General features: G+C 50.5%; 1 protein-coding gene and 1 non-coding gene across 4 annotated transcripts; both read left to right on the forward strand.

Moving 5' to 3' along the window:
* Window positions 1–365: 365 nt before the first annotated feature.
* On the forward strand, window positions 366–27883 carry CAPN1 (calpain 1). 3 transcript variants are annotated; one of them, XM_024986972.2, is made up of 22 exons: window positions 366–470; window positions 1762–2029; window positions 2184–2253; window positions 2512–2630; window positions 4225–4358; window positions 4445–4613; window positions 5443–5526; window positions 5874–5959; window positions 6322–6396; window positions 6526–6686; window positions 18715–18896; window positions 19788–19799; window positions 22591–22802; window positions 22903–22942; window positions 23511–23576; window positions 23656–23713; window positions 24673–24737; window positions 25154–25222; window positions 25465–25543; window positions 26356–26472; window positions 26691–26749; window positions 27137–27883. In XM_024986972.2, the coding sequence occupies exons 2-22, from the start codon at window positions 1763–1765 to the stop codon at window positions 27161–27163; spliced, it is 2151 nt and encodes a 716-aa protein (XP_024842740.1). In that variant the 5' UTR covers window positions 366–470; window position 1762; the 3' UTR covers window positions 27164–27883.
* MIR2407 (microRNA mir-2407) lies at window positions 25364–25436 on the forward strand. Its single transcript, NR_030849.1, has one exon. It is a non-coding gene; the product is annotated as a microRNA mir-2407 (primary transcript).
* Window positions 27884–27972: the final 89 nt, after the last annotated feature.

Below are 27972 nucleotides of genomic sequence, written 5' to 3' on the forward strand. Positions count from 1 at the left end.
GCTCCCTCCTGGGTAAAGCGGTACACGGGTGGGTGGGAGAGGGAGGGCAAGAAGGAGAGGGCAAGGAGGAGAGGGCAAGGATGCTGGCCTCTCGCAATTTCCGAGCACAAGAAACCTCAGAGCGCAAGATGGGATCCCGCAGTTCCTCATTTCATCCCGTTCGCGGCGCAAATGGGGAAACTAAGGCCGAGAGCCGCAGAGACTCATCCAAGGTCACGCAGCCAGCCCGGGTCCGGGGGACCGATTCCCCGAGCCCCGCCTGGATGCCGAGAGCCGCTAAGGCGGGGTGGCGTCGCCGGGAGCCTGCGCCCCGGGGCGCGGGGGCGGGGTGGGGGCGGGGAGCGGCCCCGGCCCAGGAGCCTGGCTGCGGCGGGGACCCGGCGGGGTGGGGCTGCCGTTTGCAGAGCGTCCGGCAGGGGTCTGCCCGCCGCCCGCCCGGCCCCTCCTCCGAGCAGCTGCCACAGCCCGAGGTAATCTCGGCCCCGCGCTAGGGGCGCGCGGGGCGGGGGCCATGTGGGGGGACAGCTGCGGCTCCGCGGAGGGGAGGGGGACGGACCCCGGGCTGCAGGAGGTGGCGCCGCGGGGCTGGACTCCCGAGAATGCCCTCCGGGGCCGCCGCGTGGGGTGGGGCCACCCGGCCCTGCAACTCGAGCTGCTGCCCCTGGTTAAAAATACCCCCTGTCCCGTCCTCCCCCTCCGCTCCCCCGCGCTGCCCTGGCGTCCGGGCCCCAGCCCTTCCCACCCAGATAGGCGCTGGCCCCTCCCCGGGGACTACTCTGCCTTTGACTAATTTGTCCTCTCGCGGAGTTGGCCCAGCGTCTGCGGAGGAGGGCCGAGGAGATACCGTGAATTAGAGAGATCGTCGGAGAAGGTGCCCGGAGAGGAGGGCGGAGAGGAAGCGGGGTGGAAGCCCGAGGAGAAGGAGGAGGAGAAGGGAGGGGCGGAGGAGGGCGGGGAGGAGCGCTCTTCCTGGTTGGGCCCTGTCCTCAGTTGCCACCCGGGAAGCCAGAGCAGGGACCGCAGCGACCCCCCAACACTCCTCCCCCAGGTAAGGAGGGTGAGGCCGGCCCGGCGTTCCCCCAGCTTGGCCTGGATCCCGGATGTGGGGCTGCCTTCCCCCCGGGCTCTCAGAGTGCCTGCGACGGGGCGGGGGCTCGGGAACCGCAAGGCTCCGGAGCCCGCCCCAGGCTGCGTTCCTCACGGTCTCCAGGGGCTGGGCTGGGGGCTGGCGGGAGGGGAAAGGACTGAGGCCGAGCCTCCCTGATCCTTCAACCCGTCTCAGGAGCCTGGGGAGGGGAACCCCGGACTGCCTGGACTTATCAGCCCCCAAGCTGGCAAAGGGGCCAGTGCCTAGGAGCTTGGCTAGTCTGGGGAGAGAGGCATTCAAAGAGTACTTGCCTCGGGGTCTCCCACCTTCCTCGTTCCTTGTGCTATTATCTCGGACCCCGCCCTTCCCCACCTGACTGGCTGACCGCAGGCCTGCAGACCCAGGACAATGGGAGTCTGGGAACGGAGAGGTGGTAGCATTGGGTGAGGGTAGGGAGATGATGGCCAGCGCACCTAGGGGATGGGAAGCCCCCTCTGGTGGATTCTGGGAGCAGAGAGGTATGGCTGCCCGCCCTAATTTAGTGAGGAGGTGGGGAAACCACAGGCTTGGGGAGAAAGGAGGGCAGCGGGCCAGAGAGCAGTGTTAGCAGATAGGAGCCCCAGCTCTAGTCCTGGGAAGGCCAGGGTTCTGAGCAGGGCCCCTCTGTCCCACAGGATGGCCGAGGAGTTCATCACTCCGGTGTACTGCACCGGGGTGTCTGCACAAGTGCAGAAGCAGCGGGCCAAGGAGCTGGGCCTGGGCCGCCATGAAAATGCCATCAAGTACCTGGGCCAGGATTACGAGCAGCTGCGGGTTCACTGCCTGCAAAGAGGGGCCCTTTTCCGTGACGAGGCTTTCCCCCCAGTGCCCCAGAGCCTGGGCTTCAAGGAGCTGGGCCCCAACTCCTCCAAAACCTATGGCATCAAGTGGAAGCGTCCCACGGTGAGAGGGGCCACCCTGGATGGGACTCAGTTTACCTCCTTCCTGAGTGAGGAGTGGGAATAGGACGCCAGGTCCCTAGAGTGGGGTCTGGGATGGCTGGGCTCCAGTTTCTAGGAGGGGCTGGCCCAGAGACAGGACTCTGGGTCTCTTGCAGGAGCTGTTCTCAAACCCCCAGTTCATCGTGGATGGAGCCACCCGCACGGACATCTGCCAGGGCGCACTGGGTAGGCCCTGGGGGATCCCGAGTGTGTTTTGCGTAGTAGTTCCCTGTGCCCGTTCCTTCCTGCTCCGCCTCAGCCTCTCCCTCCTGCAAGCCCGAGCAGGCTCTGGCTCTCAGTGCTGGGGCTGGTTTGCCCAGATTCCTGGGTCTTTTCTGTAAGTTGAGGGGCACCCTGTCCGGGGAGTCCCAGGTTCTCCCCAGTATGGCACTCACTGGGCAAAGATGGGTACAGTAGACCTGACGGGGATCCTTCCCATCCCAGGGGACTGTTGGCTCCTGGCTGCCATCGCCTCCCTTACCCTCAATGACACCCTCCTGCACCGAGTAGTTCCACATGGCCAAAGCTTCCAGGATGGCTACGCTGGCATCTTCCATTTCCAGGTGAGGAGCCCCACATGCACCTTGGACAAGGAGTGGGGCGGTGAGGGAGAGAGGGGTAGCAGGCAACGGAGATGGGCGGGGGACCCTGAAGTTAGGGTGGCGCGGGGCCGCACCTTGCAGGGCCAGCTCCCCGCACCCCCCCCCACCCCCCAGAAAGTATGTGACCTCTTGATTCCATCTCAGGTCTGTCATGTGTGAGAATCTGTCATGTGTGAAACGGTTGGGCAGGTATTTCAGCTGGCAGTTTTCCTGGCTGGTTGTGCACACTGGAGAAAAGAAAGTGCTTAGAGAAAATTCTCTGGGTTATGTCCTACGGGACAAATCCTTTTCCTCCTCAGGGTCTCAGTTTCCCTGTCTGAGAAATAGTGTTCTGCTGGGGAAAATCGGCTGTCACTTGTGGTCATCTACACCCTTGGCCTCAGTCTCCCCCCGACCCCCTCACCCCCAACTCCTCCTGCACTCTGTCAGTCTCCAGCCACTGAGAGCCCTGAGGAAAAGAAAGACTCTGGATAAAGTTTATTTAAACCAGCTTTTCCTGATGCTCTTTGCGCACAGGGCCCACTTTTCAAATTACACTGATGAATTCTCAGTAGGCTCGTTTTGGGAAAGAGACATGCCCAGCAACCCTGGATGAGAACCTCTGGCGCCGGTGTCCTCTCCTACCTTCTGGTCAGGGAGCGCCTTGCCCTACTTCATCCTCACCCGCCTTGGCGCATTTGGCTTCACTTGACGGGACCCACAGTGCGGGGCGAACTACTGTGGCCAAGTGCGGCACCTGCCAGCGCTGGTCTGCAGGGGCGTGGCCTCGCTGTCCTTTCCCCACCCTCTCCTCTTACTCCTCCAATCCGTTCCTCCACGGCCTCTGATTGGCCCGTTCACTTTCTCCATGGTGCTGTGGGCGCACCTCCTCCCTTTTGCCCCATTGTTTTGCACACTCACGGCCCCCAGTGCTGTAGCACAGAGTCACTTATGGCCTGGGATGGCGGGAAGTCCTTCCCCCACTGGGAAACTTGCCTTTCAAGGCATCTTTGAAGCAAGCCCGTGATTGTGGGAATCCTGTCCACCTTGTGGTTGAAGGATCTGGATCCTGCATCTTCATTCCACACCAATTTACCTAGGTATCCCCATCCCCCTACACACACACACACCCGCATTTTCATTCCACATCTAATTTACCTAGGTATCCCCACTCCCTACACACACACACACCCACACACACCCTGGCCTAGAATGGTGGGGAGGGGGAAAGTCTGGGGTCATGGTAGGGCCCAGCAGAGCCAGGGTCCAAGGGCTTTGCAACGTCTCTGTACCTGAAGAGGCAACTTGGTCTGTTTCAAAAATATGAACAATGCTGCCTTACAAGTGTTGCCTGCCTAATCTTGTTTAGTTTTCCCATTAGGAAGGCATTATTGTTCCCTTTTGTGGAGGGGGAAACAGGCTCAGCGAGGACGACCTGCTCAGATCCTGTGTCTAGGATGCGTGGCCTAGAATCAGGTATCTAGTGAGTGGCAGAGCTGCTGAGGCCTGACCTCAGGCCTGACCTCAGGCCCGAGGGATCTCAAAGCAGGGATTCACTGTGCCCCTCCTCCCCCAGCTGTGGCAGTTTGGTGAGTGGGTGGATGTGGTGGTGGATGACCTGCTGCCCACCAAGGACGGGAAGCTGGTGTTTGTGCACTCTGCCCAAGGCAACGAGTTCTGGAGCGCCCTGCTGGAGAAGGCCTATGCCAAGTGAGTGGGGGCCCAGGGACAGCTCCAGGCCACGCCTGGGTTGGGGGTCCTGCTTGGTGCAGAATGGTGACCTGGGCCGCCCACAGGGTGAACGGCAGCTACGAGGCCCTCTCAGGAGGCAGCACATCTGAGGGCTTTGAGGACTTCACCGGCGGAGTCACCGAGTGGTACGAGCTGCGCAAGGCGCCCAGCGACCTCTACAACATCATCCTCAAGGCCCTGGAGCGTGGCTCCCTGCTGGGCTGCTCCATCGATGTAAGTGCCTCCCCCATCCTGGGACCTGAGTCTCCTAGCGGTTCCTTCTCTCTACTCAGCCCAGCCTCAGACTTGCCACGGGCTTGGCTCCAGACCCTGTCCTTTGCCTCACACCATCCCTGGATCCTCAGCCAGCCTGGCTCATCACCTCAGTCCTGTCCTCCACCTCCATGCCTGGCTTCCTCCTGGTTCCCAAAACCTCAGACTTCAGCATGTTCTCCAACTTCCTCTTTCCTGTCATCTGAGGCCATGCCTGTGCGCTGTCCAGTTCACAGCCTGGCCTCAGCTCCTCCCGAGTCCCAGTTCCTGTGGGCCCCAGACTCCCCATTTGTTCCTTCAGTTGCTCTCTGTTCCCCGACTTATCTTCAGACCTCCCTCATCCTTGATCTCGGCCTCCACCGCCACCATCACTGCATTCTCCATTCTAACCCCGCTGCCGCGCTCTTCCCCAGCCCTACCCGACTCTAGTCTCTGCTCACCCCTCTTCTCTGCCTCCCTGAGTCCCTCCACATGAGGTCCTCTGAGGACCTCGTGGCTCCTGGGTGAGGGGAGAGGCTTTGCATGGCTGTATGTTTGTGTTCACGCATGTGTGCCCAGGGTCTGGCCAGCTCTGGCCAGAAGCAGTGTCAGTGGGGTGCACACCCCCCTCACCAGCAGTATCATTGGTGGAGTAGCCAGCAGCTCCCCCTTCCAGGGACTGAGATGGGGTCAGGGGTCCTGCCCATCACTCCCAGTAACTGTGGGTGTATGCAAGGGAAAGCCAGGACTCGGGGCTCATCTCCTGAATGGGGGTGGGGACAGCGGCCGCAGCCCATGTGTCTTTCTGCAGATCTCCAGCATTCTGGACATGGAGGCTGTCACCTTCAAGAAGCTGGTGAAGGGCCACGCCTACTCTGTGACCGGGGCCAAACAGGTACTGCCCCAGGTGGAGGTCTTCCCCAAAGGGTGGTTCCAGCCTCCTTGCCTCTCTGGCCTGTGGCCAAGGCTGTGGGAGAGGCCGACTCTCCCCGTGACCTTCAGCAGCACCTTCCTATCTCCCAGGGACTCTCGCCCAAAGCTGGTTATCTTGTCCCACCCTGATTTACTGTACTTTGTGTGTAGAGCTGCCTCTCTCAGCAGTTTATGCCCAGACAGGCTTCTCAGCTGTGCTTCCAACGGTGGGTGCTGGGTGCTGAGCTGGGCTCTGTGAGGATGAGGTGGTGGGAAGGGGTGTTAAAATGTGTGCCAGAAGCAGGCGCTGACGTGAGCTCTGGGGAACAGGTGAACTACCAGGGCCAGATGGTGAACCTGATCCGGATGCGGAACCCCTGGGGCGAGGTGGAGTGGACAGGAGCCTGGAGTGACGGGTGAGGGTCCATGGAGGCTGGCCGGGGAGGCCTGGGAAGACTCTTCAGTGCCACTGGCATTTCTGCTGGGGTCTCTGCCATCCCACAGTGGACTCAGGCTTGAACAGAGGGGCCCATCTGCGTGTGACTGGGTCTGGGGACTGCCCTGGCAAAGCTCAGGCTGTGCGTGCAGGCGGCTGTGCCCACCTACCAGCATCCTCGGGGCGTCTGAGCTGGCCCTCATAAGATAACCCCTGGGACTGGGGTCTCTGGACTTGCCCTTGTGGAGGCCTCCTGACCTGGGCCAGGGAAGGACAGGCCCCAGGGATAGAGGCTGGGCAGGTCAGTGGCCGCCAGCCCCTGGCAGTGCCGTTTTCCTACAGCTCCTCGGAGTGGAACGCCGTGGACCCTTACATGCGGGAGCAGCTCCGGGTCAAGATGGAGGATGGGGAGTTCTGGTGAGCAGCCCCCTCCTCAGTCTGAGTGGGCACCCCAGCTCCCAACCCCACCCCCCTGAAAACCAGCTGTGCCATGTCTCTTGATGCCTCGACTGGGCATCCTGGTTCACTCTCACCTCGACCCCCCAGGATGTCCTTCCGAGACTTCATGCGTGAATTCACCCGCCTGGAGATCTGCAACCTGACACCCGACGCGCTCAAGAGCCAGAGGTTCCGCAACTGGAACACCACCCTGTACGAGGGCACCTGGCGGCGGGGGAGCACCGCGGGGGGCTGCCGCAACTACCCAGGTGACCGGGGGGCAGGGGAGCACCGTGGGGGGCTGCCGCAACTACCCAGGTGACCTGGGGGTGGGGGGAGCACCGTGGGGGGCTGCCGCAACTACCCAGGTGACCTGGGGAGTGGGGTCCTGGGCCCTGCTGCCCTGGACAAGACGTATCTTCTCTCTGAGCCTGTTTCCTCACCTGTAAGATAGGGGTAGTTGTACTTGTTTTGCAAATTTGGTTTGAGGATGAAAAAGTGTGAATTCCCAAGAGCCACCTTTGACTGCCTTGCTGGAGCCTGAGCTCAGGGTGCGGACAGAGGAGACTTCCTTGCTGTCCAGCCACCTCCTGTCACTCCTCCTTCCGGGCCTTCCTCCTGGCCCGCTGTCTCCCTCCTTGGTCCTTCTGTCGCCTTTCCCTGGGGTCCATGGGCATCCTTCCTCTCCCACCCTGCCTTCTCTTCTTAACAGGTTTAGCATCCTCATCCTCCCCAGGTTGGAGTCAGCATTTTAATGCTGTCCCTGCAAACACTCAAGTTTCTTGGCTCCGAGCTCCCTCTGGTCCTCTTACCTGGCACAACCATAATCCTAATTGAACCCTCTCGACCGGCTCCAGAGCCGCTGACTGGGCCTGGAGAGAGATCACACACTTCGGGCAGTATTCGGAGGAGGCAATGGCACCCCACTCCAGTACTCTTGCCTGGAAAATCCCATGGACGGAGGAGCCTGGAAGGCTGCAGTCCATGGGGTCACTGAGGGTCGGAGACGACTGAGCGACTTCACTTTCGCTTTTCACTTTCATGCATTGGAGAAGGAAATGGCAACCCACTCCAGTGTTCTTGCCTGGAGAATCCCAGGGACAGGGGAAGCCTGGTGGGCTGCCGTCTATGGGGTCGCACAGAGTCGGACATGACTGAAGCGACTTAGCAGCAGCAGCAGCAGTCTCTCCTCAGACGTGCCGCCACTGTCACTGTTTTCCGACCTCACAGGACACCCATCGTAGTCCCACCTCCAAGGCCCCCAGCCTGTCTGGACCTGTGCCCGTCTTTGCTGCCTTCCTGCCTGAGACAGTGGCGGAACTGTCCCCACTCAGGGGCACCGCGCCCCCCACCTCTGCTCTAGACCCCGTTCTCCCTCGGGCTCCTTCACCCGTCGCCTCTCACTCCGGGGCACAAGGGAGAATTGCCTGCCTCTGGAACCCACTTCCCCGCTCATTTCTCTGCTCCCCTTCAAAGTCAAGTTTCTCAAGATGGCCAGCCTCCCCCTTTCCTTCCTCACTAAGTTCAGTGCTTAACCCGCTCCAGTCCACCTTGCGTCCCCACCATGCTGCTGTGGCTGCTCCTTGTCCGCTTTGGTTTTGCCAAATCCACCACCGCTGCTCTCTTCGCATGTCCTGCCTCCTCCAGCAGTTCTCAGCCTGGCTCCCAGCCCTCTGTGTTCAAGCATTCTTCTCCCTCGCAGGAATCTCATTTCAGTTCTTCCCCAGATGACCACTGTTCGAGGTACCGTTTTCTGAGAAGCCTGTCCTTTCCCTGCAGGTCCAGCTCTGTCATAGAGTTCCCACGTAGCTGGGTCCGTTTCTGAGTTGCCTTTCTGTCCCTCGGCCTATCTCTTTGCTACTGCCGCGTTGGTTTAGTTGCTATGGATTTGTACATCCTGCGGACTTTGCTGTGGTCCAGTGGTTAAGACTCTGCTTCCAGTGTAGGGAGTGCATGTTTGATTCCTGGCTGTGGAACTGAGATTTATAAATCCTGCAATTGGACGGGATGAATTCCTTCTTCAAGCGTCTCTTAGCTCCTCTTGCTCTTTGCTTCTGGTTTTCTTTTTTTGGTTTTTATCTGTGTGAATTTTAGGATCAGTTTACCAAGTCCTACAAAAAGCCCTTTTGAGATTTTAATTTGGAATTGCATAGACTATATAGACCAATTTGGGGAGAATTGACATCTTTCCAATTTTATTCTTCTTATCCAAGAATGTGCTATGTCTCTTTATTTTGGTCTTTAGTGTCTTTCAATAAAATTTTATAATTTTCATTGTAAAGGGCTTATACCTCTGTTGAGATTTGTTCCTAGATACTCTTATCATCTTGTTGCTGTTGTAAATGGTATCTCTTTTTAAATGACATCTGCCAGGTCATTGCTGATACTGTAGTATGCAGCTGACCTTTTAAGTTTATTCTACATCTGGCAAGCTTGTTAAACTGTAATGAATTTTAACTCATTTTTCTGTATTCTTTTTGGTTTTCTAACTGACAGTATAGCATCTGCCAATAATGATAAATTTGTTTCTTTTCCAATGCTTATAACTTTTGTTGCATATTCATTCTTGTTTAATGTGCTGGCCAGGCTTGCTGCATGCCCACTAGCACTCACTATGTTCTGGTCTTACCCTTCTCTCAAAAGGAAAAGTTTTTACTATTAAACGTTGACTGTAGATTTCATCACTAAAAACTTTTCTACTTTAGGTTCTTTTTGTGTGTGTGTATGCACCTTTTATCTGAGTAATGAAACTTAATGTTATGAAATAACTTTATTATTAGAATTAGCTGTTTTAAATTACCTGTTAAAACAATAAGTTACATTGATCACTTTTCTCATATTAAATTAACCTTACATTCCTGAGATAAAACAACAGAGTAATGATATAAATTTTTTATACAATAATTTTACATCCATGTTCATGAGTGAGGTCTGCCAGTAGTTTTCTTTTTTCATGCTTACTTTATCTAATTTTGATATGGGTGCTATATTTGGCTGGCAAAGTGAACTGGGAAATGTTCTGTCTTTTCCTGTTTTTCTGGAAGAGTTTGCATAAGATGGGGATGATTTCTTGCTTGAATGTTCGGTGGAACAGGTCTAGAAAACTACCAGGCCTGCTCTTTTATTTAAAGATTAACTTTTGATATTGAGTATCTTTTATGGTCATTAAAGTTTTCAGGTCTTCTACTTCCTCTTGAAAATATTTTGAGGAGTTTTATTTTCTAGGAGTTCATCCTTTGCATCTGGTTTTCTCTATTATTAACATGAAGTTATCCTTAATATACTATACCTCATCTGTAATGATAACATCTCTTTTATTCATTGTCTCTTTTGTCTTTATTAATCCTGTGAGGGGTTTGTCAATATAAGTCTTTAAAATAAAATGATTTTTTACTTTATTCTTTATAGTATTTTTTTTCCATATTATGAATCTTTCTTGCTTGTTGTTTCATTCATCTGCTTTCTTTGGATTTATTTTTAGAATTTATTTTATGACGTTTTTTCCTTCCAGTTTTATTGTGATATATTGACATTCAGCATTGTATAAGATGTACAGCATAAATAATGATTTAGTTTACATACATCATAAAACAACGGCCACAATAAGTTTAGTGAATATCCATCATATCATATAGATACAATATTAAAGAAATAGAAAAAAATGTATTTTTTCCTTATGATGAGAACTCTTAGGCTCTTAGAATGTACTCTCTTAGCAACTTTGAGATCTAACATACAGCAGTGCTCTATTTATCATGTTATACATTGTATCCCTAGTATTTATTCATTTTATATCTGGAGATGTGTACCTTTTGACCACCTTCATCCAATTCTCTCTGCCTCTACCCCTCGCCACTGATTACCAGGAATGTGATCTCCTGTGAGTTTCTCCCATTCAGTAGGCAGTCTTTTTATTTTGTTGCTAGTTTCCTTTGCTGTGCAGAAACTTTTCAGTTTGATGTAGTCCCTTTTGTTTATTTTTGCTTTTGTTTCCCTTGCCTGAGGAGGCGGATCCAAAATAATATTACTAAGACCGATGTCGAAGAGTGTATTATCTACGGCTTCTTCTAGAAGTTTTATAGTTTCAGGTCTTACATTTAAATCTTTATTCCATTTTGAGTTTATTTTTGTATATGGTGTGAGAAAATAGTTGCGTTTTGTTTTTTTTGCATGTAGCTCTCCAGATTTCCTAACATCATCTATTGAAGAGGCTGTCTTTTCCTCATTGTGTATTCTTGACTCCTTTGTCATAGATTAATTGCCCATATAGGTGTGGGTTCATTTCTTGGCTCTCTGTTCTGTTCCGTTGATCTGTGTGTCTGTTTTTATACCAGTATCATATTGTTTGTTTGTTTTTTTAAAGAACTCAATAAATCCTTTATTCTTATGAGCGGTTTTCTCTATTTTTTTGGCTGACAATTCACGGTGTCCAAAGTGGGATACAAAGCAACCCGTGCATACTGTTTTGATTACTGTAGCTTTGTAGTATAGCTTGAAGTAAGACAGTGTGCTACCTCCAGTTTGGTTCTTCTTTCTTAATATTGTTTTGGCTATTCAAGATCTTTGTGTTTCCACATGAATCTTAGAATTATTTGTTCTAGGCCAGTGAAAAATACCATTAGTATTTTAATAAGGGTTGCATTGAATCTGTTCGATTGTCTTGGGTAGTATGGTCATTTTAACAGTATTAATTCTTCCAGTCCACGAGCATGGTATAGCTTTCCATTTGTTTGTGTCCTCTTCAATTTCTTTCATCAGTGTCTTGCAGTTTTCCGAGAATAGGTCTTTTACCTTCTTAGTCAGATTTATTCCTAGGTATTTTATTCTTTTTGATGTAATTGTCATTCTATAACTTCTTAAATCAGATTCTTACTTCATTAATTTTTTTCTGTATGTACCTTTGAGTTATACAATTTTAATATATAATGTTTTTAAGAATTGTAATATAATTTGCATTCTATAAAATTTACACTTTTAATGGGTACAATTCAGTGGTTTTTTAATATATTGACAATGCTGTATAATCATCACCATTACCTAACTCCAGAACATTTTCACTACCTGCAAAAGAAATCTTATATCCATTAGTAGTCACTCCCTAACCTTCTCATTCACCAACCCCTGGTGACCACTAATTTAATTTTGTCTTTATAGATTTGCTGTTCTGGACATTTCATAAAAATGGAATCATGCAATATGTGGCCTTTGGTGCCTAGCTTTTTCCCCTGAGCACTGTGTTTTCAAAGGTCATCCATGTTGCAGCATGATCAATACTTCATTTCATTTTTAAGGTTGAATAATATTCCATGACGTGGATATACCACATTTTGCTTATTCATTCTTCAGTTGATGAATTATTTTCAGTTTGGGGGTATTGTGAGTAAGCTGCTCTGAATACTTATGTACATGTGTTTGTATGAGCAAGTGTTCTCTTAGGTCTACAAGGAGGAGTGAATTTTTAGGTTGTATGGTGACTCCATGTTTACCTTTCTGAGAAACTGATCTGGTTTCCAAAGTGGCAGCACTGTTTACATTCCTCCTATCAGTGCATGAGGGTTCCAATTTCTCCACATCCTTGTTTTCTTTCCACATCCTTGTTAACACTTATTGTCCACCTTTTTTCTGATAGCCATCCTGGCTGCTATAAAGTGGTATCACATTGCAGTTTTAATTTGCATTTCCATAGTGACTAATAATGTTTAGTATATTTTCACATATTTATTGGCCATTTGTGTATCTTTTCTGGGATGTCTATTCTAATCGTTTGCCCATTTTTAGATTGGGTGTTTGTCTTCTCATATATTCTTCATATATATATTTATATATTCTAGATGTGAGCCTTATGAGGTAGATGGTTTGTATGTATTTTCTCCCTTTCTGTTTCTGTTCTCTCTTTTCATTTTCTTGATAGTGTTTTTGAAGCACCAAAGTTTTAAATTTTGACGATGTCCAATCTTCTGTTTTTTCTTTTATTGCTCATGCTTTTGGTGTCATAGCTAAGAATCCATCGCCAAATCCAAGGTCATTTATCTCTGCATTTTCTTCTAAGAGCATTATGATTTTAGCTCTTATATTTAGGTGTTGATCTATTTTGAGTTAGTTTTTGTTTATGGTATGGGATAGGTGCCCAATTTAGTTCTTCTGATTATGGAAATCCAGCTGTCCTAGGATCTGTTGAAAAGACTTTTGGTCTCTCAGTTCTATTCTTTTAGTCTACGTATCTGTTTATGCTTATTCCAATATCACACCAATTTGATTATTTTAGCTTTGTAGTGAGTTTTGAAATCAGGAGGCATGAGTCTTCCAACTTTGCTCTTTTTCAAGATTATTTTAGCTTCTGGGCCCCTTAAAATTCCACATAAATTTGAGGATCTGCTTTTCACTTCTGTGGGAATTTTGATAAGAATTGCATTGAATCTGTGGATTACTTTGAGTATTATATCTTTTGACTTTTCTATGTCTTTTTTAATTTGTTTCATCAAAGTTTTGTAATTTTCAGTGTATAAGTCTTTCAGTTCCTTGGTGAAATTTATTCTTAGGTATTTTATAGCTTGGGATGCTGTTATAAAGATATTATTTTCTTAATTTCCTCTTTGGATTTTTTTTCATTGTTGGTGTATAGAAACACAACTGTTTTTTTGTGTCCTGATGTAATCTGCAACTTCACTGAATTTGTTATTAATTCTAATATTCTAATTTTTCAGGCTTTTCCATACAGGATCATGTCATTTGCAAGTAGAGATAGTTTTTTTCTTCATTTTAAATTTGGTTACTTTGTCTTTTTTTGACTAATTGATCTAGCTAGAATTTGCAGCACAATGTTGAATAATAGTGGTGTAAGTAGGCATCTTGTTCCTGATCTTGGAGAGAAAGCTTTCATTTTTTTTCACCACTGAACATACTACTTAAATGCTCTTAAATGCTCTTTTTCTTATTGAGGCAGTTCTCTTTTACTCCTAAATTTATGTATGTTCTTGTCATGAGTTTGTGTTGGATTTTCTAAAGTGCCTTTTCTGTCTCAATTCAGATGGTCATGTATTTTTTCCCCTTTGGCCTATTGTGATGTATTACACTGGTTGATTTTCTTATATTCAACTGTTCTCACATTCTTGGAATAAATCTTCCATAGTATGTAATCTTTTTAATAAACTGTTGGATTTGGTTTACTAGTATTTGTTGATGGAGAAGGCGATGGCACCCCACTCCAGGACTCTTGCCTGGAAAATCCCATGGACGGAGGAGCCTGGTAGGCTGCAGTCCATGGGGTCGCTGAGAGTCGGACACGACTGAGCAACTTCACTTTCACTTTTCACTTTCATGCATTGGAGAAGGCAATGGCAGCCCACTCCAGTGTTCTTGCCTGGAGAATTCCAGGGACAGGGGAGCCTGGTGGGCTGCCATCCATGGGGTCACACAGAGTCGGACACGATTAAAGTGACTTAGCAGCAGCAGCAGAGCAGTATTTGTTGAAGATTTTTATATTGTTATTCATGAGTGATACTGGTCTGTAATTTTCTTTTCTTATGATGTTTTTATCTGGCTTTGGTGTCAAGGTAATGCTGCCCCATAGAATGAGTTTATCTCAAAGAAATAGTAATGTAAATGAGAAATCACATACAATAGTAATTAAAACACTGTGTACCTATTTTAAAAAAGAACTCAAAACAACAACCTAGTTTTCTACCTTAAGGAACTAGTAAATGGGCAAACTAAACCCAAGGCAAGCAGAAGAGCCAAATAAATGAAATAGAGAAACAACAGAGAAAAATCAATGAAGCCAACAGTTGGCCGGCCCTGTGCAGTGGAAACATGGCATCCTAACCACTGGATTGCCAGGGAATTCCCTATTTTATTGTTGATTTATAATTTAATTTCCTTGTATTCAGAAAATATGATCTATATAGATCATAACTTTGAAATAAACAGAAGCTGGTACAATGGCCCAGCGTGAGTATTCACGTGTTCTTAAAAAGACTGGCGAACACTTTCCTGTTGTGTACTGTATGCTGAGCACTTCTGTAAATATTTAAAATATAATCTACTTAACTTTCACACTGATCCTATGAGGGATATACTATATTATCACTATTTACAGATGAAGAAAGTGAGGCACAGAGAAATTAAATAGCTTACCAAAGTCACTAGTAAGTGGCTGAGCTGGGATTTAACCCCATCTGGAGTCTGTTTTCTTGACAGGCCTATTCGCTTGACTGTTCTCTGAATGTTAGAGGGAATCTTCTACAATTGTTCACCGTATCAAACTTACTGACTATTTTGTCTGCTTAATCTATCAATTACTGGAAAAGGGATAATAAACATCTCACACCACCCTGTTGGCGTTGCCAATTTCTCCCTTTATTTTTGTCAATTATTTTTCTTTACAAATATTGAGCTATGATTTTAGGTGAATCAAGTTTAAAATTGTTTTAAGTTCCTAGTGAGTTAAACTTTTTTTTATTTTCCAGTGCCCACCTTCATCTTAATAATTCTTTTTACTTTGAAGTCTGTTTCAGTCTGTGTGACTATGCTGTTCCAGTTTTCTGTTGATTACTGTTTTTGTGGTATGTCTTGTTACACTCTTTGATGTCTGATCTTTCTATAGCTCAGTGTTTTAGTTATCTCTTATAAATAGCATATGACTTTTTTAATGGTCAGATTTGGAAAACATTGTCCTTTGATTGGAAAATTTAATCCATTTACATTCATAGTGTTACTGATATATTTGTATTTATTTCAGCAGACTTACTATGCATTTTCTGTTCATCCCTCCTGCCTTCCAAAAGTGCCTTCTTTTGGAGTGAGTTTTTTTCTTTTCTGTCTGCTAGTTTTTCCCTCTATGAGTTTGGAAGATATAAGAGCTTGCTTAATAAGTTCCAAAGTTAGTTGATCAGTATCTTTACCCTCTACCTGAACAGTATAAAGTATAAAGACCTGAAAATGTTCCAGCTGGATCACATCCTCTCTTTGTTCAATATGCTGTCTTTAGCTAGTATTTTAATCCTTAACTATTTCCTTCCTGTCCTAAAGTAAGCACCATCATCATCCCCATTATTTGATATAATCCATGTTTGTTTGAGTACCCACATAATATTAGTGTTTTTGCTCGCCATACTCAGACCTTTCACCTGAGATCTTTTTCTGTCTGTCTGCAATATATCCTTCTGAATTTCTTTTAGTGAGGGACTTTGGTAATACATTTTCTCAGGACTTGTGTAAAATGCCTTTGTGATGTGCTCATTCTTGATGATTCTCTGGATGCTGAGTCTTGAGTCGACATCACTCTCACCTCTCTGGAGATGCTGCCACTCTTCCCTCTGCTGCCACTGTTACTGTATGAGTCTGGAATCTGCTCATCTACCGTGTCTTCTGAAATATCTGTCTTTCCTCTTTTCAGTTTGTTTCTTTGATATTTTACAATTAGACAATGATGTGTTGAGTTGGGGATTCTGGTTTGGATTTGTTGAGCTCCCTGTATATGAAGGTTGGTGTCGTTCAGCAATTCTAGATGATTCTTAGCCGTGCTCTTTGAGAATACCCTTTTCCTGGTCTCTTTATTTTCTGCCTTGAGAATGCCAATCCAATGTAAGCTAGACCTCCTCGGTCAATCCTCTAGATCTCTTAACATCTCTTAAATGGCCCTCCTCTGAATCTCCCTAGATTGCATTCTGGGTAGTTTCTTTAGATCCATTCTCAATTCACTTGAATTTTCTTTTTTGCAGTTGGTTAATCTTCCCAACAAATACTTAATTTCACTTGAAAAATTCATTTCTGGAAGTGTTAGTGGCTTTTTTCTAATCTGTTCATTCTTGCTCATATAGTCCAGCTTCTCATTTATTTCTTCAAACGTAGTAAGCTTAGTCTTTCATAGTCCATGTCCGATAATGTCAGTGTCTGAAGTCTTGGCAAGTTGTTTTCCATCCATCGTGGCTGGTCAGTCTCAGCCAGAATGAGGTTTATCCAGTGTAGCCTTGAGAGGTTTTTGGCTTATTTGACCTAGAAGTATGTGGGAGTTCTTTGAGTTCTTGGATGAAGTTAAGTTCCTCGAGTGTTTCTGCCAGTCACACCTAGGATACTCCAAAGCCATGACTCTGAAAAATAAATTGTCTCCTTAAGTTTTTTTTTTCTTTTACCTCATGGGCAGCGTGAATTAAAACTGCAAGCTCATGAGAAGGCTGCTTTTGGTTGTAAATTCTCAGAGAATGCTTTCCTTCCTCCCAGTGGTTTTATTTTCTTTCATACTTCTGCTGCGGGCATTCCTCACAGAGCTTCCAGTTTTATTGCTGGGATCTCCTGTCAGACTTTGTCTCCTGCCCCTGTGCCCAGGCAGGACTCAAGGTCTCTGTGAGTCCACAGAAGTCCTTTGGCATTATTTACCTTTCATGGCTCCCAGTTTCCATTTTTTTAAAATAGCTTTATTGAGATAAAATTCAGATACCATATATTTCACCCATTTTACAGTGTAAAATCCAGTGTGGCCTTTACTGTATTCATAGAGTTGTGTACCCATTATCACATCAATTGTAGAACATTTTCATTACCCCCCAAAGAACCCCTGCACAGCCCTGGCTGTTACTCCCAAGTCATTTCTCCCCCTTATTTCTATCCTACCGCTAATCTACTTTCTGTCTCGTATGGATGTGCTTGTTCCAGAAAGTAATTCCATACAAATGGAGCCATACAACCTGTGCTCCTTGGTGACCGGCTTCTTTCACTTCGCATAATGTCTTCAGTGTTCATCCATGGTATACAGCATGTGTCCGGACTCCATTCCTATTTTGAATAATATTCCATTATTTGGTTATATCACATTTTGTTTAAATTGGGTTGCTTCTATCATTTGTCAGTTATAAACAATGCTACTTTGAACAGTCACATACAAGTTTTTTTGTGTGGGCATATGTTGTCATTTGGAGAAGGCAATGGCAACCCACTCCAGTATTCTTGCCTGGAGAATCCTGTGGACAGAGGAACCTGGTGGGCTACAGTCCAAGGTGCGGCAAAGAGTTGGAGGCGACCGAAGAGCCTTAGCACACATGTAGGTGTAAGAAACTGGAGGTTCCTAGGATGACAGTGGAAACTACTTTAGAAAAGATGGTCTGAGGAAAGACTTTCTGGCTGAGACAAAAAGTACTTTTCGTTTTATAGAACCTTTTGTAGAGGGGCTTCCCTCATAGCTCAGTCGGTAAAGAATCTGCCTGCAATGCAGGAGACCCAGGTTTGATTCCGGGGTTGGGAAGATCCCCTGGAGAAGGAAGTGGCAACCCACTCCAGTATTCTTGCCTGGAGAATCCCATGGCCAGGGGAGCTTGGCAGGCTACAGTCCACGGGGTCGCAAGAGTCAGACATGACTTAGCGGCTAAACCACCACCACATGTTGTCATTAGTCTTGGAGATACATACGTATATGTACGTATATATACACACACCTACATACATATTCCTAGGAGTGGGATCACGGGGTCACGTGGTAATTCTATGTTAAACCATTTGAGTAACCACCAGATTATTATGGAAAGTAACTGTACCATTTTATGTTCCTACCAGCTGTACGTGAGGTTCTGATTTCTCTACACCCTCACTTATGATCTATCTTCTTGATTAATGTTCATTTGGTGTGTAGGGGAGGGAATGCTGGACTTACTGGTGCCTTTAAAAGGAGGTTTTGTATTTTCTGCCCAGCACTTTGTTCTTCTAGTCGGGGGGGGGGATGGTTCAGGCAGCTGAATTACTAAACAGCCAGAAATGCAAGGCTCCCTCCGCCCTGTGGCTCCCCTGCAGACCCTCTTTCTTTGCCCCTGCTCCAAGTCACTGTCTACACAGCAGCCACCTTCTAAAACCCTAATCCAATCATGCCCCTCCCAGTACAGACCTGTCAGGGGGCCTTTCTTACTCTTTGATTCAATCCACACTTCTTATCTCTGTCACCATCCCAGATCCCCTTTGCTCACTGGAGCCCCCGCTGTGGGTCTTTTTTCTCTCTCTGCCTTGTCCTGTTTCCCAGGCCTTCTTCTTCAGGTCTCAGCTCACAGGTCACCTGGAGGATTCCTTCCCTGCCCAGCTCCAGCTTGCTCTCTTTGTAACTGTCCCATTGCCTAACCTGACTTGCTCGCGCTTTGCCTCCTTCTGGAATGTGAGCTCCTGAGGCAGGGACTTCGTGTGTCCCCTCTGCACACATGGCACTTGGCACACGGTGGACCCAGTGATACTTGTTGAATGAACACATGGAGGAGGGAAGGCTTGATGGGAGGCTGCTCTCCTCCGCCTCTCTGCTGATCCCTGCCTCTCTACCTCCTGCAGCCACTTTCTGGGTGAACCCCCAGTTCAAGATCCGGCTGGAGGAGACGGATGACCCGGACCCCGACGACTACGGGGGTCGCGAGTCAGGCTGCAGCTTCCTGCTCGCCCTCATGCAGAAGCACCGCCGTCGGGAGCGCCGTTTCGGCCGTGACATGGAGACCATAGGCTTCGCTGTCTACGAGGTGAGCAGGCAGATTGCGCGGAATGCAGCAGAGAAAGCGGCCTCCCGGCCAGCTCTGCCAGGGGGTGCCAGGGGGTCTCTGGAGGACTTGGTGACACCTGCCAATCATGGTTCAGCTGGGGCCAGTCACACCCCTGAGGTACACAGTCCTAAACCTGACCTTGGGGAGGCACCTGCTGAGGCCCACCACCAGAACTAAGGCAGCCAGGGGCCTAAAATTCTTCCCAGGAGGCGGATAGTGAGTGAGGAAAATGTTTAGCCAGGAGAAGGGAAGATCCTGAGATTCTTCTCCCTGTCCTCGGAGGCCAGCAGGCTGCTCTTGGGCAGACCTCTGGCTTAGCTGACGCCTGGGACACAGACCTCCTGGCTCAGTTTCAGAAAGAAGTGGGCAAGTGGTCTGCCCTGGAGGAGTAGTGAGCTCCCCATCTGCGAAGTATGTAAGTGGATGCTGGCCATGGAGGACCCTGCTACATACTCTGTATTCGTGACAGACAGACACTTCTGGATCTCCCTGGTCGGGGTAAAGGACAGTCACAGCCTCTGCCCAGGCCCACAGCCCCCTGACAGCAAACTGGTATGGATGTCTGATGTCCCGGGACTGGAGGACTTTGCAGTTGGCCCTACAGGGGGCAATCCTGGAGACTCCAGTTCAGAGCTGAGGTGCAGGGCATTCCAGGGACCAAGAGGGCCCCGCCTGGGGCTCCCTCCTGGGGTCCTTCTCTGGCATGAAAACAGGTCTGAGGCAACAGCAGCCCCAGGCCCATCCCTAACCCTCCTGGTCTCCCCATCCTGTCCTTTTCATCTGAAGAACTCTGGGCCCCTGTGTGGCACACACCACACCCCCTGCCCCTGGGCCAAGCGTGTATCTCTAACTCCCCTCATTTCTCTGCAGGTCCCTCCGGAGGTAGGTGTGGCACCTGACTCACCTGGATTTACACACCCTTGAACACACGTGGCCCGATGCTGCCCAGAGGGAGCAGGACAGCGGCACGCCCACACGTAGAGAGCTAAGACGCCACCTCCCCTGGGGGCTCACACAGTGCCCCCACCCCCTGCCCGCTCTTCAGTGGGCAGAGCAAACACTGTCCTCCTGTGTGTCAGAGCAGGTAACAAGTCAGGAGGCTGGATTTGAAGCTTGACCCTCAGCCCTGCCTGAACCACACCCACGAGGCTCTTCCTGTCTGACTCTTTACACTGAGGACATCTGGGATGCTGGTTGGGAACAGGGTAGTGGGTGGGCTGAGTGTTCTGTGCCCTTGAGCAAGTCGCTTAAGCTCTAAGCCTCATGGGCTCCCATGAGCATAAGTGAGGAGCTTGTGTAGAGGGCCCTACAGTGTCTTATATGGGAAACGCCTGGTAAGGATGATAAGAAAGTTATTTCATGGTGTCATCAGTCAGTTCAGTCCCTCAGTCACGTTCGACTCTTTGCGACCCCATGGACTGTAGCATGCCAGGCTTCCCTGTCCATCACCAGCTCCCAGAGCTTACTCAGATTCATGTCCATTGAGTCGGTGATGCCATCCAACTGTCTCATCCTCTGTTGTGCCCTTCTCCTCCCACCTTCAATCTCTTCTAATGAGTCAGTTCTTCCCATCAGGTGGCCAAAGTATTGGAGCTTCAGCATCAGTTCTTCCAATGAATATTCAGGACTGATTTCCTTTCAGATGGACTGGTTTGATCTCTTTGCAGTCCAAGGGACTCTGAAGAGTCTTCTCCAACACCACAGTTCAAAAGCATCAATTCTTTAGCACTCAGCTGTCTTTATGGTCCAATTATCACATTCATATGTGACTACTGGAAAAACCATTGCTTTGACTAGATGGACCTTTGTCAACGAAGTAATGTCTCTGCTTTTTTAATAAGCTGTCTAGGTTTGTCATAGCTTTTCTTCCAAGGAGCAAGTGTCTTTTAATTTCATGGCTGCAGTCACCATCTGCAGTGATTTTGGAGCCCAAGAAAATAGTCTGTTACTGTTTCCATTGTTTGCCCATCTATTTGCCATGAAGTGATGGGACTGGATGCCATGATCTTAGTGTTTTGAAAGTTGAGTTTTAAGCCAGTTTTTTCACTCTCATCATCAACAGGCTCTTTAGTTCCTCTTCACTTTCTGCCATTAGGGTGGTGTCATCTGCATATCTGAGGTTGTTGATATTTCTCCCCGCAGTCTTGATTCCAGCTTGTGCTTCATCCAGCCCAGAGTTTCTCATAATGTACTCTGCATATAAGTTAAATAAGCAGGGTGACGATATACAGCCTTGACGTACTCCTTTCCCAATTTTGAACCAGTCTGTTGTTCGAGGTCCGGTTCTAACTGTTGCTTCTTGACCTGCATACAGATTTCTCAGGAGGTTGGTAAGGTGGTCTGGTATTCCCATCTCTTGAAGAATTTTTCAGTTTATTGTGATCCACACAGTCAAAGGCTTTGGCATAGTCAATAAAGCAGATGTTTTTCTGGAATTCTCTTGCTTTTTCTATGATCCAACAGTTGTTGGCAATTTGATCTCTGGTTCCTGTGCCTTTTCTAAATCCAGCTTGAACATCTGGAAGTTCTTGGTTCACGTACTCTTGAAACCTAGCTTGGAGAATTTTGAGCATTACTTTGCTAGCATGTGAGATGAGTACAATTGTGTGGTAGTTTGAGCATTCTTTGGCATTGCCTTTCTTTGGGATTGGAATGAAAACTGACCTTTTCCATTCCTGTGGCCACTGCTGAGTTTTCCAAATTTGCTGGCATATTGAGTGCAGCACTTTCACAGCATCGTCTTTTAGGATTTGAAATAGCTCAGCTAGAATTCTATCACCTCCACTAGCTTTGTTCGTAGTAATACTTCCTAAGGCCCACTTGACTTTGAATTCCAGGATGTCTGGCTCTAGTTGAGTGATCACACCATTGTGGATATCTGGGTCATTAAGATCTTTTTTGTATAGTTCTTCTGTGTATTCTTGCCACCTCTTCTTAATATCTTCTGCTTCTGTTAGGTCCATACCATTTCTGTCCTTTATCGAGCCCATCTTTGCATGAAATGTTTCCTTGGTATCTCTAATTTTCTTCAAGAGATCTCTAGTCTTTCCCATTCTGTTGTTTTCCTCTATTTCTTTGCACTGATCACTGAGGAAGGCTTTCTTATCTCTTCTTGCTATTCTTTGGAACTCTGCATTCAAATGGGTATATCTTTCCTTTTTTCCTTTGCCTTTCATTTCTCTTCTTTTCTTAGCTATTTGTAAGGCCTCCTCAGACAACCACTTTGCCTTTTTGCATTTCTTTTTCTTGGGGATAGTTTTGATCACTGCCTTCTGTACAATGTCACGAGCCTCTGTCCATAGTTCTTCAGGCAGTCTATCTATCAGATCTAATCCCTTGAATCTATTAGTCACTTCCAGTGTATAATCGTAAGGGATTTGATTTAGGTCATGCCTGAATGTCTAGTGGTTTTCCCTTACTGTCTGCATTCACCTCCGTGGTGTCTCCTCCCCTTGCCCTTGTGCAGCAGGCAGGGCTTTTACACCCATTTTACAGATGAGGAAGCGAGCAATGTGACTCATCAGGGATGGGCAGCCTTTGGGTGACTGAACCGTGACCCAGCTCTCTGGCCCCTTGGCCAGACCCTGGAGCCTGAGGTCTGGGTCTGGGTCTGGGGGCAACTCCGAAGGGTGGGCTGAGCTGCAGCCCCCACTTTCTCCTCCCCTCCCACCAGCTGATGGGCCAGCCGGCCGTGCATCTGAAGCGGGACTTCTTCCTGTCCAACGCCTCCCGGGCCCGGTCCGAGCAGTTCATCAACCTGCGGGAGGTCAGCACCCGCTTCCGCCTGCCGCCTGGGGAGTACGTGGTGGTGCCCTCCACCTTCGAGCCCAACAAGGAAGGTGACTTTGTGCTGCGTTTCTTCTCAGAGAAGAGCGCAGGGACCCAGTGAGTAGAAAGCCCTCCCCTGTCTCCCCCTTTCCTCCCACCACACCCTTGCTGCCCCAACCCCCGTTGACTGGCCCCTCTCTCTCCCCACCCTCTGCAGAGAGCTGGATGACCAGGTCCAGGCCAATCTCCCCGACGAGGTACGTGCCCTGCCCCCACCCTGGGTGCACGACGGGGACCCGGGTGTCCTGTGTCTTGGTCTCTAGCCAGCAAGGCAGAGCCCCTCCTGGCAGGAGCCATACACATCCCTCACTTGCCAAGCACTTTACAGTTTGCAAAGGACTTTGCGATCGATAGTAATGGCGCAGGGCCCCTGGGTTCTTGCTCTCTGCAGGGTCTGTGCTGAGCTGTTTACCTGGATCACCCGGTTTCCTCCATAACAACCGTGTCAGGGTGCTGTCACCGTCTCTCCTCTCAGAGGGAAACTCAGGTTCAGAGAGGTTAAGGAATTTACCCAAGGTCACGCAGCAGGGATCCAGGCTCACCCCTCATCATTGGGCTGTATTTCCACCTCCATATTTAGACCACAAGAGTTCTAGACAGGAATACAGTAGGGACTGGGTTCCCATTTTACAAATGAGGAGAGTGAGGCTCTGAAGTGAAGTGACACCTAGCTGATGAGTGCTCCCAGCCCCGCCTGCTGCTGCTGGCCACGCAGAGGCCAGGCTGGGGCGCCCCTGACCTGCTCTCCCCACCTTCCCTCTCCAGCAAGTGCTCTCAGAAGAGGAGATTGATGAGAACTTCAAGTCCCTCTTCAGACAACTGGCAGGGGAGGTAGGCTGGGCCTGGTGGCGGGTGTCTGGGGCACTGAGGGGTTTCCCCAGGGCAGGTGCCATCCTCCATCTCCCCCCAGGACATGGAGATCAGCGTCAAGGAGCTGCGGACCATCCTCAACAGGATCATCAGCAAACGTGAGCGTCCCTGGGTAGCTGTTCTCCACCCCGTGTCTGCCTCCACGCCCCCAGCCCCCATTCCTCCAGACTCCAGGATCTAGGCTTCTCCCACCCTGGGCTGAACCCAACCCCTCGGTCTTTGAGGGCGGGCACCCTCCACTGCCTTTCAGAGTCCTGCTCACCCCGCTTTTTCCTCTTAAATTCCTCTTGCCAGACCCCATTCTCTGTGCCTGAGCTCCAGGCCCTGGTGTGATTAGGAACTTAGCTGGGGAGTGGGCCAGTGGTTAAGGATCCACCTTTGATCCCTGGCCAAGGGGCAGCAAAGCCCTTGCGCTACAACTGGAGAGTCCATGTGCTGCAAGGAGGATCCTGCGTGCCGCAACCAAGACCCGACGCAGCCAAATAAATAAATAGATGGATATTTCAAAAAAGAAGCAGCTTAGCTAGCTGAGGGCACCTTAGGGCCAGTGTGCCAGCCCCCTTCGTCCCAGAAGGCGGGTGACAGGTGACGGGCTTCACTCCCCGTTGGGTACAACTGAAGGCAGCTGCCTTTTAGCCTTCCCTTTGCCCCCGCCTCTGACCTCTGACCTCCAACCTGTGCCCATGCTTTTCCCTCAGCCCAGAGCCCCTCTCCTGCTCTTCTCACCCTTCGGGACCTGAGGCAGCCCCTAGCCCTGCCGTGACCCCCTTCCCTGCATGTTTCTACTGCACTTCCTTCCCTTCTGTCCAGCACCGGTCCTTTTTACTCACATCTAATCGTGGTGTTGACGTGGCTGTTGGGTCAGCGGCTTGATTACTAGAATACTTTAAACTTTTTCTGATGATAAAAACAATCCTACGCACCTCCTCAGCTAGATTTTAGATACCAGCGGACAGCAATGGTGCCTCCCTGCCCCTCTTCCCACCCAGTGCACCCAGCACGGGGCAGTCTGGGGACACTGGTCGGGTTGAGGTGTTGAGACTGGTCTTTCTTGCAGACAAAGACCTGCGGACCACGGGCTTCAGCCTGGAGTCCTGCCGCAGCATGGTCAACCTCATGGATGTATCCTCCTGAGCAGGGCCCGGGGTTGGGTTGTCAGCATAGGAAGGGCTTGGGTTGGGATGTCGGCAGAGGAAGGGCTCTGGGTGACCTGTCCCAAGAGCAGGGAAAGGGACAGATGTGGACAGGCCAGTTCCTTCCTGGCATCCTCCCCTTGACTGGGGGGAAAACCGAGGCGCAGGGCTGTGTCAAGTGACGGGGGAGGGCCTCGTCTACAGGTGACCCTAAGGCTGGCACTCAGAGAACACCCCTCCCAGCCTACCCCAATTCAGGCCTGGCTTTGGGCAGCTCCTGCAGCTTCTCCCCTCCCCTACCTCGGGTTTCTCTCCACGGCCAGTCTTTCCTCCCCTCAGTGCTCAGTACTCACTCACCCAGCGTCTGGTTTACGCTGTGGAGTTTTCTTCTTAACGGCCGCCCAGCGCGACGGCAATGGCAAACTGGGCCTGGTGGAGTTCAACATCCTATGGAACCGGATCCGGAATTACCTGGTAGGTGGTTCCTGCCCGCAGCACCCTCCCCTCTTCTGCGGCCTCAGTCACAGCGGGCGGCGGGCCTCCGGCTCCCGGACCAGCTATGTGTTTCCCAAGCCCTCACCCTGGCTTCTGCCCTTCTGAGCCCACGTGTCCCAGTGGCTCACCCCCTCTCCCCCGACCCTCGTTAACCCTCCACGCTGGGCGGATGGGAAGGGCTGGATGCTTGCCGAGCCCTCACCCTCTGCCCCCCACCCCAGTCCATCTTCCGGAAGTTTGACCTGGACAAGTCGGGCAGCATGAGTGCCTATGAAATGCGGATGGCCATTGAGTTTGCAGGTGAGGCCTGAGGGCGGGCAGGACCTGTGGAGCCCCCAGGGAGATGGCCCGGGTTGCTTCCCTGACAGCTCCCAGGGCAGTGGCCCACCCATGGGGCCTTGTCAGTGGGTGGGGTGGGGTTGTTGATGGCAGTGGTGGTGAAGTGATAACAAACAGCCATCTACTGCCTTTTTCTCCTGGTAACCGTTAGCATTTCCTCTTGTCCTCACTAGACTTCCCTGGTGGCTCAGAGGTTAAAGCGTCTGCCCGTAATGCGGGAGACGTGGGTTCGATCCCTGAGTTGGGAAGATCCCCTGGAGAAGGAAATGGCAACCCACCCCAGTACTTTTGCCTGGAGAATCCCTTAGACAGAGAAGCCTGATAGTCTACAGTCCATGGGGTCGCAAAGAGTCAGACACAACTTAGCGACTTCACTTCACTCACTTCACTTTGTTTCACTGCAGCCTGCGAGGATAGGGTCTTTTATTATCCCATTGAGCACAGAGAAAAGTGTCTCCTCAGAGAGGGGAAGTGACTGGCCTGGAGCCACACAGCCAGGGAGAAGCGCAGCCAGCCTCCAGGGCCTCCAATGGGAGCTGTGCAGGGCTCACCCTCACAGTCCCACTTCAGGATGAGGCCAGGGCTTTCCGAACAGATGAAACTGGACCTGTGGGCCTGATGGCCAGCTCCTGGGTGGGTCGTTCTGGGTCCTCAAGCTTTCTCTGGGCCAGCACTTGCCCAGGACTGCCTCCCCCCATGGCGGGGCTCACTCTGCCCAGCCTTCCGTCCCCCTTCCCGCACCTCCCGGGGCCTCACCTGCTCTCCTGGGCCAGGCTTCAAGCTCAACAAGAAGCTGTACGAGCTCATTATCACCCGCTACTCGGAGCCCGACCTGGCCGTGGACTTCGACAACTTCGTGTGCTGCCTGGTGCGGCTGGAGACCATGTTCCGTGAGTGTCCCCATGGGCGCCCCCTTCCCACGAGGGTCTCGGGGAATGGAGCTGGGGGTCCACACAGGCTGAGTGCCAGGAGATGAGGAGTATGGAGGGAACTTTGGAGGGGGCTCTCGGGCAGCAGGGGGAGGTGGAGGGTGAGGCTGGAGGTGGGGCTGGCCCTCGAACTCGTGTCTCACCGAGCCCTCCTCCCATCTCGTTTCTTGAACACACAGGGTTTTTCAAAACTCTGGACACTGATCTGGATGGAGTGGTGACCTTTGACTTGTTTAAGGTGGGATTCTCCTCTGGTCGGGTGGGGGAAGGCACTCAGGGGCAGTGGGTTTTTCTCACCCGCCCCCCACCCCGGAGGGGCTGGAGCCTGCAGCCTCAGAGTCAGCCCTGAGGCTGGCCACCTGCATCCTGCACAGACACAGCAAGGATCTCTGGTTTCTGAGGGTGGGGGCAGGAAGACCCAGGCCCCTGGAGGCCTGCACAGGAGCCGGCAGCCTGGGCTCCCAGGGGTAGAGGAGGTAAGAGTGGCCCCCTCCCCAGGAGGGTCCCTCTCCCTCCTGCCCTTGACAGAGGGAGGAGACAGCAGCCCCTGAGCCATGGAGCTGGGAGGCGGGACTTGGGGCCTCTGCCCTGGCTGACTGCTCTCTATGCCCTCTCTGCCCGGCAGTGGTTACAGCTGACCATGTTTGCGTGAGACGGGGGCTCAGGCCCCCTTGCTATGCTCCTCTGCCCTCCTCGTCCGCCAAGCCATGCCTTCCTGCGACGCCACACCAGGCCACACCAGCTGCAAGTGCCTTCCTTGGAGCAGGAGGCGGCCTCGACCTCCTGTCCCCTCGCCTCTCAGCCGCCGTGTTTCATTTGCTCTGGGCAGAGCCGTGGGGCCCTCCCTGCCTCCACCCGGCCCCTCCGGTCGCCAGACCAGGGAGGCAGCTTTCGCTAGTTCCTGCCTCAGGATGGGGCTCCCCGGGGAGCTGGGGGCCCCAAGCCTCCCACATCCTGACGTGTCCTCTCTCCTGCCCCCACAGGCCACCCCTCCCCCCCTCCCCCACCTACACACTTTATAACCACTAGCTGTGCAACAGTCTGCAGTCTAGACCTGTGGAGCCCCCTCCCAGCTGGGGCCCCCTCCCCAGGACTGGGAACGCCTGTTCGTGCCTGTGCGGAAGCCAATGCTCCCCTCTGCCCCATGACCCCCCTAGCCTGTCCCTGCCAGCTGACCAGAAGCAGCCTAGCCTGGGGGGTGTTCAGGCTTTCCCTCCCTCCCTCCCTCCCTCCCTCCGCTCTCCTTTTTTATATTGGTTATTTTAAAGGGGACTCTGTGGGGACTGAGTTACGGGGATACCAGAGGCATGGGGTGGGAGGGGTCTCATGTTTACATGTGGAGAAACCCTGAACAATAAAGAAAAAGACCCCACTTTTGTCTCTGGAGTATGTTTCTGCCTAAACCTGCTGGCCCACAAGGGTACCTTATCCTGCACCCACCCCTGCCCTGCCCTCTGTCTC

The sequence above is a fragment of the Bos taurus genome, chromosome 29 (genome assembly GCF_002263795.3).
Source record: "Bos taurus isolate L1 Dominette 01449 registration number 42190680 breed Hereford chromosome 29, ARS-UCD2.0, whole genome shotgun sequence".
Taxonomy (NCBI): domain Eukaryota; kingdom Metazoa; phylum Chordata; class Mammalia; order Artiodactyla; family Bovidae; genus Bos; species Bos taurus.